Source organism: Ptychodera flava, chromosome 15 (genome assembly GCF_041260155.1).
Source record: "Ptychodera flava strain L36383 chromosome 15, AS_Pfla_20210202, whole genome shotgun sequence".
NCBI lineage: Eukaryota > Metazoa > Hemichordata > Enteropneusta > Ptychoderidae > Ptychodera > Ptychodera flava.
Window position 1 is genome coordinate 10538303 of NC_091942.1, and position 16019 is coordinate 10554321.

Here is a 16019-nt window from a genome sequence, read left to right on the forward strand (position 1 = left end):
TGTGATGTGCTCGACTGTTCTCCATCTTCTGTGGATTTGTCACCACGTTTCCCAAACTCAGAATTTGACGGATCTCTTCCCTTGGACATGATTTGGTCCAAATTTTAGGTGTTTTAAATCCATGAAAACAATTGTGTTTCATCGTGATTGAGATAGATCGTCACTGCAGCGTGCCTACACAATGCTAAAGCTGTAATTTTTCATAATTCCGTCACTGATACAGTGTTGAAAGTTCTGCTTTCAAACTTTAGCGCTATCAAAACATGAACATAAAATTGCACTAGTATCCATGGAGATTAAACTGCAACTACTTTCAATGTGTACACTCCACGTTATGCAAGTCACCAAAGCTGAGTGACAGGCAACGTTTTGTCTTTTCTGAGGGAGTATTATGACTAGAAACAACAGCAAATTCACAGGTCACGACACTATGCGCGTGGGTCACCATTGTATGGAGTCTTTGCTTGCTGTGTTTCGCACTGTCAGTAACTTTTTCAGGGCAGAAAATGGCTCAAAATGCGCAATTTGTGAAATTGCGCAGTCAAGAGAAAACACTGCTTCACTGATGTCCAATGCCATATAAAAACGAAAGAAAACAACAGTGTTTTGGTGTAGCTCTTTAAATATTTTTTTTATTAAGGAAATGTTAATTGTTACATGTACAGTTGATGCTAACTTTATCCTACAAATGTTCACTTGGCCCATGCACGTTTGTTCAACATATCTACCCTTACTCTGTTAAAATCGTTCAGCCTGACCAATAGAGACACAGGCATGCAAAATCAGCTTTTGAAAATGGTCCAATAGACTCACTTGTAGTAGAAAACATTTGCATATAATGAATATTCAAAATTATATATAAAACTTCTTTCTGAAAGTATGTGTAATCTCGAGATTTGCTATGAATAGTAGATTTTTGTATATTTTGAGGTTTTTGTGGGTTTGAAACTAAGGCGTCCTTGTGGATTACAGAACTAATATCCTAATTAGATGTGAAAAAGTGACTGTAATTAGCCTATTGGATCACTTTCAATACCTGGCTCATAATTGACTGCTGTTGCAATCCATGAATTACTATGAAACACTATTGGGCAATGATAAAATTTGCCAGCCGTCAATACTGCTTTGCAAATTACTTGTTATTTCTTTAAAAAATCCTCTACACTAGCTCTGACCCACGGTGGAACAGACACATTTCCCCCTTCATCATATTTTGTGGATACTAATAGTGTATATGATGCGTTTAGTGTAGCCCCAAAAATTGATAAACTTTCCAGCAGATTATTAACAAGCCATGGCGTTGATTTACTTGTCTGTGAGCTCACTACTCCACCGTGTAGAAATGAGCAGACACAATGCTGATGGTAGAACATGGTAGACATTGGTGTAAACAAGAAGTGCCTGGGTTGTCAGCTGATTCGGGTCTCTCTGTGTCGCACTGAATGTGATCATTTCTTCTTGGCCTTTGCCGCTTCTCTTGCTGTGACAGACAGATGGAGAAAGAGACTTGACTAGATGAACAAATGCTGTAGTAATTTTTTGTGTAGTTATACTTACTATTGTTGTAATCTAGCACAATAATGTTTCTGACTCCACACAGACATTGATCTGTTTGGTATTGCTCTTTGTTTCATTGGGAAAGTTACTTGCCTTCTGCTGGCTTACGGTATATACAGCAAGGGGCACATATCAAAGCCAACCTACTGACGCCATATGTACAGGCACGACACGAAGCACTTCAAATGTCATTTTGGTACCTTGAAGTACAGTTATGGTCTCGAAACAAATCTGATCGCCAGTGACCAAGTATAGCAGTCAAAAAAATCACACACTTCACTTTTCAGATAAAACAAAAGCAATCATAGTACTACCACAGGGTGGCGATCATAAAGCATATGCCACAAAGAATTGCAAGTGTATGGCAATTTAATTTCCTCAGTCTACAACACCTTATTAGATGTTACTCGGACACTTTTTTTATTCATTATTTTTGCTGCAGTGGTTTTTATCCTACCTTTCTTTTCCTCATCCCTTTTCTTTGCGGCATCCTCTCGTTGCTTTCGTATAAGCGCTAGTCTCGCGAGATCTGCCCTGGCTTCATCTGTTTTACCTTCTGCGTGTAATTTTTGATATCGTAACCTTGCTTGTTGTTTTTCAATTTCTTCCCTGTCAGTGGCAAAAGCAAAATTGTGTTATATTTCAATCAACCTTTCAAGGACAATGAAAAACTGTACTGCAGAGAATGAATCAAAATTATGTCACAAGAGGGCGCTCTAATCAAATAAAAACTATGGACTTTTTAAAAACATGTTTTTTTGTGAATTACTTTGCTTGTGAGCTCAATTTCTCTTGGAAGCTCTGAAGCAAAATAAATTATATAGACATTGCTCATCAGGTACATATGCAATTCTTCTGTTTACAAACAATTATTCTAACCATAAGACACAATACAGAGGGCATGACTCTATCGCGCAGAGTATGTTGTATGATGGCATGTTTTGACCTCAGCAGAATCAAAAGTGACCCAGCTGGCTTACTCACTTTTGATGGGAACACTGGCCAGTCCAGCTTTCAGAGCTAAATGAGAATTTCTGTCCAAACACAGTGACAAGATGCACTGCCATGTTTAGTTTTTCTTGATTTGAGTCCCTCAGTTATTTTCATTCAAAATGAAGCTTCAGTAATTTTGACATTTTAACCAAAATCAAATGTTAAATTAACTCATTTGCATTTTGAATATATTACTCCTGAAGTCATGGTTGTGTGCAGCCTGACATCATGCATATGCTTAGACACATGACCAATACCTTTTAAACAAATGCCTTTGAGTGCAATCAATCAGTCTACAAAGCCAAATGCCATGAAGGCTTGCCTGGCCTGGAGGAGTAGTGTGTACAATATTAACAAAATTGAAACCTTAAACAATAAATAGAAAAAAAAACACAAAACAATTTGACATACCTTTCTCTTCTTGTTAATGGGGCTTTTGCTTCACTAGTAGTGTCTAATTCAGAAGCCTTTTTCATTTTATGAGTAACTCTATTTGGGTTTTCTATTTCGATGAGGCCTTCAACACCCTTTCTGCTTTGCATCTGTAAAATAACGTTGAATTTTTGAAGGTCACTTCAGTGTCCACAACTCCTTTAAAAATATGAGAAGTTCAAGTTCATAACATCAAATTGTTAACATGTATAATTTGATATTTCAAAATCAAACATCCATGTACTTGGACTATTGATTGATTTTGAATGGATGGAAAATTGTTTGATCTACAAATATTCATCGAAAAATCGCACATATTGTTAACTGAACTCTGTTTGGTGATTGTGGAATGCAGGATTCTCCATGAGGAGGTTTTGAGGGATGGGTCACCCCACAACTGGTTTTGGAGCATTCTCTTGCATGTTAATAACCATACAAAAGAATACATATTCACAATAAAATAATATGCAAATCATGCATTGTTATGTAAATTGGATTGTGAATCTGATTTTTCAAGCTGTGGAGAGCACTGAAATGTACTCTGAGAGAAAAAGGGATTTACAATGCTGCATGAACAGATGTAGATTACTATACAATTATCGACCATCACAAATTCACTTTAAACAAAATTGAACAATATTCATGTTATCCTCTCATTCTGAATCCTAATCTGAAACATTTATTGAGGGCCCATACATAATCATCAAGGAATTCACCAAACCTCAGACTGAATGATACAAACCTCATCCTCTGAATCTGAATCTGAATCATCACTGTCTCTTGTTTCCTGTTAAAGTAGAATATCAGAAAGGAAGCAGTTTAGTAGAGACATCGCTTTCAAGAAATGCAAAAAACAATCAACTTGTAGAACTACCTGAAACCTTTGAAGGAGGCAGCAATCATCAGGAAAACCAAATTTCCAGTCATCATTCTGATAAAAGATAGTAGCTGTAGCACAAATACATAACATTTTCATTCAGAAATCTAGAACTTCCCACCTCAGAATACGATTTATTTATTCATATTGACATACCGAAATAAATGCTACTCTAATATCATAGTTTCTCTTTGTTTGATTTATTTCTTCCCCTGTTGAAGTAAAAAGTATATAAATTTGATATACTGGGACAAACAAATCAACTGCAGTCAAAACTGTATTGACTGCAATTGTAGTTCCTGAGCATAGACCAGCATGGAAGGCATTGACATCCCCCAAGTTGAAATTCAGACAAATTTTTGCTGCTTGGCATGTATTTCCTGCTGAAGCTTGTGATATAGATCCTTAGAATAAGGCTTCCCAGTGTCTTCTTAATAAGAAAATTGACCATTGCTAAGTAACCAATTTTGTTATTCTTGTTCACACAAATTTTCCAAAATTCTTCATAAAAGACTTCTGAAATTTCTTTTTCATGTCATTGAGAAAAGTTACATCACTATAGGATCATGAATTATATATAATCTCTTACCCTCCAAGTATTCTTGTTAGCCTCTTCTCTCATTTGCGCCGCGATTTCCTCTGGGTTGGTGAAGTGACGGTGCTGTCCTTTATGACTCTTCTTTTTTGCTAAAGTCAAAATAAGAAAGTTATCAAAATGATTTATGATCATTGTCGGTGATATTACTGTGTATTTAGGGGAAGCAGTAGGGGATGTTATAACATTGCAACACATATACCTATTAATATTGCTGAGCTAACTGTTTGTTTTCATTTGCAGTGCAGCAGTGAGTGGCTTTGCCCACAAGGAAGCTACACATAGGATGTCCTGTTTTTCCGCTTATCTTTGCACTTTGTATTCAGCAATGCTGATAAGTAAAAATACACAGTTTTCATTATAACCAGCCACCCGTTCAAATACATTGTGGCATGAATGGATACACAAAGTGATACAGAGTTGAGCTCTTCAATGCCTAAACTGTTGTTACCGTAAAAACCCTATTAATTTGATGACTCTATTATTTTTTCCAAAAACTTAATTTTACTTTACCCTTTTCAATCTGACCACCAATGGAAATTGGGACTTTCTCAATCTCTAATAATTCGACCAACCAATCATGACAAGCTGTTTTGAACATTTTATTTTTGATAAAATACGAAGGACAATACAATGTACAGCACAGAATGTCTTAGTCCGGACTTCAGGAAAGTCACCTTTATATGCTTCAATCATCTAAGATGGTAAGCATATCACTTATGAACTGTCAAAAGAGTTGAAATCCCTAATGATTCATCAACTAAATAATTATTTTGGCTTTGTTAATTTTATAATAATTCAACAATTTAAAATCATAATATTTTTTTCTGGTAGAATTGATAGGGTCTTTATGGTAATATGGAATTGTGAAAGTGCCTGTAGAGAGCCTGACTGCTGCTAGATTTTGTATTCACCCTCCATGGCCTGATTTGAGATAGATGTTGTTCATTACATTATCATTAGTACTATTTGATCTGTATATTGCAAAGTAAAATCATTGGCATAATCTAAGGATTAATCCTGCTGATATGTTGTACCTTTCAAAAACTTGGTGAAGTTGTACCTCAAAATGAGAAGTTCTTACTTTCTTCAAAACCTGTGTGAAAGTTCAATGTGCACGCATAGTTTGCTAAATGTCTTCAGTTGGACATAGAAACTCCTCTGTGACATCACAATGTTCTAAATTCTAGCCTGCAGTAAAACAGTGGGTCCGATAATCTACTTGTGTTTCCAGTGTTTTCATCATAAACTGACATACATCAACTAATACATATACCGTAATGCCGGTAATATCACAGAGTATACCTATTACCAATACCACATATGAAAGCTGTGCATTTCAGAATTTCCATTATTTTTTATGATAAAACATTTACATTCTGTTCTTCTTCTTGCTTACAGAGCATATTGAAACACAAAATATAATCTTGGCATCATGAATTGATGAATTGTGTGTGGTACGATATGCCATGTTATTGTTGATCAATGAATGTATAGTCAGTAGTCCTGATTATAATTCCACTGTCAATAATAATAATGTACCTAGCACACATACACACAGGCTCTGCTGTCAGGTTGAAACATAGGCAGTAAAGCTCTGCCGTTTATGGTTGAAACAAGGCATTTTAACACAAAGTACAGGAAATTGTACTTTGCATCAAAAGTCACGGTAAGTATGAAGGAAACGAAGGTAACTTTACGCATCAGTTCTAAATTTGATAGTGATACGTCATAGTAAGTGGATCATTGTAGTCTCATCACATGGAGATAAATGGGAAAAAGATGCCAGTCTTTCTGAATAGCTGAGAGCATAGAGGTACAGTTATTCTGTCAGGTTTCACGCCATTGCGCAATAGAGAGGCCTGGCAATGTTATCAGCAATGGCAGTATGGGGTACAGGGATTCCCTCTGGTTCGGTTCATCAATGGAAGCAGCCGACAGTAATAAAAGTGTGTGCCTCAATTTTACAGGACTTCTGAACAGCTTCAATACGATTTACCCGGGGATTTACCCCAAATGTATATGTAATGGAACAATCAACAGTAAAACTTTCAAACATAATGCCCGGGACATACTGTATACGAGAATGGCAAATTTGAAGGATAATCAACCATCCAGATTTTGAATTTTTTTCGACTTTCCCATTCCACAGACGTGAATACAAAATCAAATGAAAGACAACATGTGGGACACAGCTTTTGGTATTCCATTTCCGGGAGGTTACTCAAAAATCAGTAATTCATTCACAAGCCGTGTACTGCCGTCCTCAAGACACGTTCGATCCTCTTGTTAAAAGGAATCACACGCGGGGGACGGCACTTTGACCATAGTCAAGCATAGGCCGATGAAATGTTTGGGCTTGCGATGATTTAAAAAGTATATTGGCTATGTCACCACCACCCAAGGGCCACATTTCATACAACATACGCCGGCATTCGACGACATACGTTTCCCACGCCAAGGTCAACCGGACAATTCACGGACTTCGGTACTGATCTCGATCTGTTCATATGGTAAAGAGGAAAATCCGACACTTTCTTTGGAAAATCGACGAAATTCGAGAAAGCGGAGAATGGCCTACCTTTAGACATCTTGATATTAGTTCAACAACAGCAAATTCGTTAATGTTTCTCCCAGAAGAACAGAGAAAATTAGGGAAATGTTCAGCTTGCTTGCGGGAAGCGCGACAAGTACTCTGCTGGGATCAATGCGACCTCCAAAACGTCACTTCCTGGTTTCATCGACTCCCTAGGATGGAAAATAGTAACAATATATCTTCCCGTGAAGCGCCACTTTTTCGAAAATAGGCACACAAGGCTGGTTTTTATTGCATAACGTTTCGTATATTTCTTATTTTAACAAAGTGTTGGCTGGACTAACCAGCTCGGGGCAAAATAAAGAACAACTGACGGCTAAAAAGGACGGACTCCTCCCTACGGGCGAATGAAAATGGTACAACCCCATTGGCTGTGACCCTATCTCCGTCATTGCGTCATCTGGTGCGGTGTGGTTGCCATTATTTGCATGGGATTCCCACAAGGAGGAATGGAAGCTTACAAAAAAAATACAAAAAGCACGATTAGAAGCAGCAAAGTGTGCGCATGCGTGCATCGTACGCGGATTCATTTGAAAGATCAAAGCAACGTGCTTCTTGAGATACTTGTTTTGTACCTCTAGAACCACAATCGTAGTGAAATCCACATGTGATCGTATCGTCCGTGCTCTCTGTTTCCAAATACGACTGGTGCTTCTTGCGAGACATATTTCGTATCCTAGAAGCACACTGTAAAAAGACATGAAAATAAAGAAATTGCACCATTTTAACCACTTTACTCAAAACCCCCTTTTTCCCCCATTAAATTATGACTGGTGCTTTTTGGGAGACATATTTTGTGCCTTAGAAGCACACGATTAAAAACATGAAATATAAAGAAATTGCACTATTTTAACTAAACTTACTGATGAATTTATTTCACGTTTTATGAAACAATTGTGATTTATCTTCTACTGACCATCTGTAATAAAAAAAACACACTTTTTCCTTCCTATTTGTGCTTCTTGCGAGACATATTTTGTATCCTTAGAAGCACATTGTTAAAAAGCATGAAAATATAAAGAAATTGCACCATTTTACCGTAACTTATTGATAAAATAATTTCACGTTTTATGAAGCAATTGTGACTTATCTTCTACGAAGACCACTTTCAATTGAATAAAAAAAATTTCCTTTGATGTTATGGCTGGTTCTTCTTGCAAGACATGTTTTGTTTCCTAAGAAGCACACTATTAAAAACATGAAAATATAAAGAATTTGCACCATTTTACCGTAACTTATTGATGAAATTATTTCATGTTTTATGAAGCAATTGTGACTTATCTTCCACAGACCAATTTTAATAATTCAAATAAAAAAACCACACTTTCCTATTGAATTATGACTTGTGCTTCTTGCGAGACATATTTTGTATCCTTAGAAGCACATTGTTAAAAAACATGAAAATATAAAGAAATTGCACCATTTTAACGTAACTCATTGATTAAATTCTTTCACAGTTTATTAAGCAATTGTGACTTATCTTCTACCGACCACTTTCAATTGAAAAAAAAACTTTTTCCTTTGATATTATGACTGGTGCTTCTTGCAAGACATATTTTGTGTCCTTAGAAGCACACTATTAAAAACATGAAAATATAAATAAATTACACCATTTTAACTTAAGTTACTGATGAATTTCTTTCATATTTTATTAAGCAATTGTGACTTATCTTCTACTGACCATCTTTAATTTAAAAAAACTTTTTCTTTTTATATTCCAATTTGTGCTTCTTGCAAAAACATATTTTTTGTCCTTAGAAGCACACTATTAAAAACAGGAAAATATAAAGAAATTACTCCATTTTAACTTACCTTACTGATGAATATCTTTCATATTTTATCAAACAAATGTGTTTCATCTTTTACACACCAATTTTAATTCAAAAAACATTTTTTCCTCTTATCTTCCGATTTGTGCTTCTTGCAAGACATATTTTGTGTCCTTAGAAGCACACTATTAAAAACAGGAAAATATAAAGAAATTACACCATTCTACCATAACTTAGTGATGAAATTATTTCACTTTATATGAAGCAATTTGACTTATCTTCTACACACCAATTTTAATCATTTAAAAAAAACCCACTTTTTCCTATTGAATTATGACTGGTGCTTCATGCAAGACATATTTTGTGTCCTTAGAAGCACACTGTTAAAAACGGGAAAATACAAAGAAATTACACCATTCTACCATAACTTAGTGATGAAATTATTTCACGTTATATGAAGCAATTTGACTTATCTTCTACACACCAATTTTAATCATTTAAAAAACCCCACTTTTTCCTATTGAATTATGACTGGTGCTTCATGCAAGACATATTTGTGTCCTTAAAGCACACTGTTAAAAACGGGAAAATACAAAGAAATTACACCATTCTACCATAACTTAGTGATGAAATTATTTCACGTTATATGAAGCAATTTGACTTATCTTCTACACACCAATTTTAATCATTCAAAAAACAAAAAAAAACAAAACCCACTTTTTCCTATTGAATTATGACTGGTGCTTCTTGCGAGACATATTTTGTGTCCTTAGAAGCACACTATTAAAAACATGAAAATATAAAGAAATTGCACCATTTTACCGTAACTTATTGATGAAATTATTTCACGTTTTTTGAAGCAATTGTGACTTATCGACGAAATTCTTTCATGGTTTATGAAGTCATTAATATTGTGACTAATCTTTACAGACCATTTTAATTTTCAAAACGCTAAAGATAAAATCTAGGTAGACATCCTGAAACATACTGAAAACTGACTATAAAAAGTTGAGAGGTGTAACAGCGAACAAAAATGAAGGATTATCCAGACCTAAATACATATTTTTTTGAAGATATTTTCACCTAAAAGCTTTCAAACGTGAAAAGATATCGATAAGCTTTTGCCCTCCTAACTTCAATGGAGCAAAACTGATTGATTTGATACCCAAAGTTTTCCTTGCCAGAGGAAATCAAAAAAATTATGTTGAATTTCATCGATGATAAAAGCAGGAGGACAGAGGCAAATCAAAAGATGGAAGAGTTTGGTTACAGCAAGGGGATTATTACATGACGCGGCCTTGGAATGGCATAGCTGGAGCATATCTATCCCGCCATTATTAAAACAGTCAATCCAGTTTTTTTTAATACTCACTACTGTTACCCAAATAAGTACCAAGGACCGTGAGACCAATACTATTCCAAAAAAAATTCAAGCAGGTGATCAGTACGCCCACGCCAAGGGCCAACCAAAAGACCCGAGAGACTTACGATAGATAATTTTTGCTGGCAAGCTTGTAAACAGAAAACCAATATTTTAACCCTAAATTCGGTTTTACGAGTAACAAGAGTATTTATATCATGAGCATTAGTTGAAAGTATACGTTTATGTGCCGTGGGCTAGAGGGGCTACATGCACCCCCCCGGATAACAAACCTGTATTTTTCAGAAGCCTTGTTAAAACCGATAACTTTGTTACTAACCAATAACGTATCAAACCCGATAACGTAGTAATTTTTCCTAACCGATAACGTATCAACAAATTTACCGATAACGTATCAATGAACCAACAACGGATTAAATCAACTGATAACGTAGAAAAGTCAACCAATACTGCATCAAAACAACCAATACTGTATCAATTAACTGATAACATCTGATTCAGTGATTCATTGGGAGCGATAGATCGATCGATTTATAGATAGATAGATATTAGATAGATAGATAGATGGATAGATAGATAGATAGGTCGATCAATGTATCACTAGATAAATCGATCACTCAATCGATAGATCGATCGATCTATATATTGATGTTTTATAGATGGTCGGTCGATCGATCAATTGATCGATAGATAAATTGATGGGCAGATCGATCCATAGAACGAAGGATCTATCAATTCGATAGAAAAATAGATCAATTAATCGATTGATCGATTTATCGATCGATAAATTCGTCATCAGATAGATGGATAGATATATCTATAGATCGATGTGTAATCACATTGTCTCGTACTCAATTTTCTTTTCTTCAATTTATTTTTTCCGTTTAGCGTAAATTGTTACAAATTTGTTTCCCATACTAGACATATTGCAAAAATGATGCGGTGACGCGGTTCTTTAAATTTCTCCTCACTTTTTTACTCTTTAACCAACAAGAATGCGCAAAAAACATGAAAACGACATAGCAATGCACGCAGAGATTAATGCACAGTAGTGTTGTTTTAGTATTTTTGTATAGCAACAGTTCTGTGGTTTGACTTTTAGTGCAGCAACGCACAGTTTTGCCAGCTTAATATAACAGTGAAATATATGTACAGTTCTGAACGGAATGTTAGCGTCAGTTATTTACGTGAATAACGACAGAAAGGATAAAAAGGAAAGAATAAAGCAATATGTTGTCTGCAAAATCTGTTGGCTTGCTTATACAGGAGTGAATTTTGATTATAAGGAATTCAATTGAGCAATGAGTCCAGATTTACCTAATTCAGCCCTAGAATGAGAGTTACATGAGTGTGTACGGGTACTTTACTATCTGCTCTGTTCTGTCAAGAGTCTATGTTTTATAACTTGTGTATTACGAATTTTGACCTAGTGTCATCGGATTATGGATTGGTATGATTACGATTATTTCACAAATATGAAATAAGTTTTAACAGGAATATGATATGATTTAGTAGCCATTTGGATCATATTTGAAAGGGTACCCACGTATCAGGCAAATTTGCTGAAACACATACATGTACCATATCTGGGTGCCCTACCAAAATGATCAAAATGGCTACTAGATCATATTATCTTCCCATTAAAAGTTTATTTCATATTGTGACATACTTTTGAAACAAACAAACAAATCAGATTTTATATAAACGTTGCCTTTTGTATCATGTGTAGACAAAAGTATGGCAATTTTTTTGCTATTAAAAGTCTTGATATATTTATGACATTTCCCTGCAGCAAATAAAGCAGATTTCATACGAAGTATTGTCTTTGTAATATATCTAAGTAAAACTTTGGTAAAATTTGAGATTAGCTGTAACAGTAATTTCCGATACAAACTTTAGGGTATCGGGTAAATGTTTGTCTTATTTCAGAAACAAAGATAGACAATATTGAACATTACAATATGTCATTTTGAAGACTAATAAATTGCCTTTCTAATACTAAACAAGCCAGGTTAAGCTCATTAGATGACTCACAAGAATAATTTAACAATTTGAAAAAAGGTGCCAGTCTGCAGAACTGTGATAATGCATTACTCTTCAAAATATGGCTATTACAGCTATACAATCCAAATATTTTTTTCTATTAAAAGTCAATTTTATATATGTTTCTGTAGCAATTAAAACATTTCATACAAAGCATTGCATTTCTTATTATGTCTAGCAAATAATTGGTAGAATTTGCGATCCACTGTAATTTGCGATGTTAACTTTGGGGTATGGGTAAGTTTTAGTCATATTTCATGAATCTGTACGAAGCCTTTGAAAGAAAATGCAACGACCATCTCCATTGGTAGGAGCAAAAACATTGAGCAAATGATAGGAAGTATCATCCATTTTAACATGCAAATGCAGTAAACGACCTTGAATGATACTTTTGACAGAAACAACATCAACATTTTTGTTTCGCGGAAACAGCACCGCAACACCAGCAAAATTGCTCGTTCCATAAAAGAAGTAAATAGATAACTCACGCCAAACAACTTTCCAATGTGCCTGATTTGCCATTGTAGAATGGGTTTCTTGTAGAAAATTAAAGTCAGCGCAATGGTTACACTTTAGTTAAGACAGAAAGTTGTACCGTTATAAAGAGCGTGACATCCATTCACATTCAAAGAAATGACTGAAATACTTGTCATCACCAGAAAAGCAAAAACAAGAGAGAATATACATTCAATGTTTACTAATTGCCACATTTTTACACTATCAGATTTTTGTAATTAAGTCAAAAAATTTTTGAATATATTAACAGATGGATTGTCTTTTGTTCACTTTATACTTACCTGTCATAGACCTCGAAATTAGCGCTTAAAAATCTTCAAGATGTGTTTAATTAAAGACGCGATGATAACCAGCAGAATATTGCTATGTTTCAACATCAAACAATGGTTGTTATTTGATACACATGAAGGTAATTTTTAACCGAAGATTGATCCTCAGATACACGGAATTATAATAAGAAGAGTGATTTTTTGAATAAAAGGAGTTCTGTAGAAGATAAATCACGATGCTGTGGAAGGATTTCATCAAAGAGCTACCATAAAATGGTGCAACTTCTATATTTTCATGTCTTTTAACAGTGTGCTTTTCAGGATATATAATATGTCTCGCAGGAATCACAAGTCAGAATATAAACGGAGAAGTGTTTTTACCGAATAAAATCGGTCTGAACAACATAAGTCACAATCGCTTAGTTAAATATGAAAGAATTTCATTATTGGGTTACGTTAAAATGGTGCAATTTCTTGATTTTCATGTCTTTTAACATAATGTGTTCTAAGGACACAAAATATGTCTCGCTAGAAGCACCAGTCATAATATAAAGGAAAAAGGTTTTTTTTCAAGTAAAAGTGGTCGGTAGAAGATAAGTCACAATTGCTTAATAAACTTTGAAAGAATGTAATCAATGAGTTACGTTAAAATGGTGCAAGTTCTTTATATTTTCATGTTTTTTAACAGTGTGCTTCTAAGGATACAAAATATGTCTCGCAAGAAGCACAAGTCATATTCGATAGGAAAGTGTGTTTTTTTTTAATTATTAAAATTGGTCTGTGGAAGATAAATCACTATTGCTTTATAGAACGTGAATAATTCCATCGACAAGTTATGGTAAAATGGTTCACTTTCTTTATATTTTCATGTTTTTTAATAATGTGCTTCTAAGGACACAAAATATATGTCTCGCAAGAAGCACCAGTCTTATATAACAAGAATGTTTTTTTTAATGGTCTGTGGAAGATTAGTCACAATTTTCATTGCTTCATAACTCATGGAAGAATTTCGTCGATAACTTACGTTACAATAATGAATTTTCTTTATTTTCATGTCTTCTTATAGTGTGCGTCTGAGGACACAAAATATGTCTCGCAAGAAGCACCAGTCATAATCACCAGTCATAATTCAACAGAAAAGTGTTTGTTTAATTAATAAATGGTCTATAGAAGATAAGTCACAATTGCTTCATAAAACATGAAAGAATTTAATCAATGAATTACGTTACAATGATGAAATTTCTTTATTTTCATGCCTTTTTACAGTGTGCTTCTAACAAGTTTGGCCATGCACTTTTCTACTTTCTTTCTGTGTTTCTGACTGCAAATTATGTATCTCAAGAAGCACAAGTGATAATAGAGAAGAGAAGACATATATTCTAATGTTTGTACTGCATCCACAAAAGTAATATAGTATCCCGGATATGTTTACGTACTATAAAATGACATAATTTGAGAAAAAATTTGGGTTTAAAGCTCATAGAATTTTCTTTTTTTCATTGTGCTTCTAAGAGTTACAAAAAACCCACGAGAAGCACAGTTACACATTATACAGGGGAGGGATTTTTCGTTTAAACTGTGACCCAACACTAAGAATTTTGCTTTAACTAAATGGTAAAGGACATCTTATTGCATACAAACTTGGTTTTAACATTCAATGTTCTGTATATTTGTCTCATTGTGCTTCATAGAGTACAAAATATGTATCTCAAGAAGCACAAGATATCATATTGTCTACAAAATTGGTTTTGATATTCAATTTTCCTATCTTTTTCTCATTGTGTTTCTTATAGTACAAAATATATATCTCAAGAAGCACAAGACATCATAATGTCTACAAAATTGGTTTAACATTCAATGTTCTGTATATTTGTCTCTTGGTGCTTCTTAGAGTACAAAATACGTATCTCAAGAAGCACAAGACATCATACTGTCTATAAAATTGGTTTAAACATTCAATGTTCTGTATATTTTTCTCTTTGTGCTTCTTAGAGAACAATATATATCTATATATCTATATATCTATATAAATCTATCTATATATATCTATCTATCTATCTCTCTCTCTCTCTCTCTCTCTCTCTCTCTCTCTCTCTCTCTCTCTCTCTCTCTCTCTCTCTATATATATATATATATATATATATATATATATATATATATATATATATATATATATACACAACTGAGTTGATCAGGATAATCTAAAATATTACATTTCCACTACAAATTTGTTTCGTATAGGCTGCAGAGCCTCCTCATCGGGTGGCTGTGATCGAAACAAATTTGTAGTGGAAATGTAATATTTTAGATTATCCTGATCAACTCAGTTGTGTATTTAGCTCTACTCTAGTATTGAGCACTCTACTCCAGCTGATCTTGAACTAAACAAGAAGTATATATATATATATATATATATATATATATATATATATATATATATATATATATATATATATATATATCTCTTTATGAGATCTTTATGTTTCAAAAGAGTACCACACTTTAGGCATTCTAAATTTAACTAAACAGTGTACAAAATATATATCTCAAGAAGCACAAGACATCATTTTGTCTATAAAACTTGTTTTAACATTCAATGTTCTGTATATTTGTCTCATTGTGCTTCTTAGAGTGCAAAATATATATCTCAAGAAGTACATGTATTCATATAGGGTAGCTAGGTGAGATATTTATGTTTAAAAAGTGACACACACTTTAGACATTTTAAATTTAACTAAGCAGGAAAAGACATATTGTCGACAGAATTGGTTTTAATATTCAAATTTCATATTTTTTTCTCATTGTGCTTTTTTTAGAGTACAAAATATATATCTCAACAAGCACAAGACATCACACAGGGGAGGGATTTTGTTTAAATTGTGACCTAAAATATGCATATAATTTAACTGAACACAAAATGGCATGATTGCTTAAAAATTAGTTTTAACATGCAATTTTCCTAATTTTTCTCATTGTGATTCTAATGGTACA

At 34.0% G+C, this 16019-nt stretch overlaps 1 protein-coding gene across 1 annotated transcript; it reads right to left on the bottom strand.

Moving 5' to 3' along the window:
* Window positions 1-604: 604 nt before the first annotated feature.
* Window positions 605-7183, bottom strand: LOC139151127 (28 kDa heat- and acid-stable phosphoprotein-like). Its single transcript, XM_070723680.1, has 6 exons — window positions 7036-7183; window positions 4449-4546; window positions 3725-3769; window positions 2962-3092; window positions 2015-2166; window positions 605-1480 (listed from the first exon to the last, which is right to left on the bottom strand). Exons 1-6 carry the CDS (start codon window positions 7043-7045, stop codon window positions 1449-1451), a joined length of 468 nt encoding a protein of 155 aa, XP_070579781.1. The 5' UTR covers window positions 7046-7183; the 3' UTR covers window positions 605-1448.
* Window positions 7184-16019: the final 8836 nt, after the last annotated feature.

Excerpts from the sequence above, each read along its gene's own strand:
- LOC139151127 (XM_070723680.1), bottom strand. Across the intron at positions 3,770-4,448 it reads CTAACAAGAATACTTGGAGG|GAAACAAGAGACAGTGATGA; the intron begins GTAAGAGATTAT and ends CTACTTTAACAG. Across the intron at positions 3,093-3,724 it reads ATTCAGATTCAGAGGATGAG|ATGCAAAGCAGAAAGGGTGT; the intron begins GTTTGTATCATT and ends GTTATTTTACAG.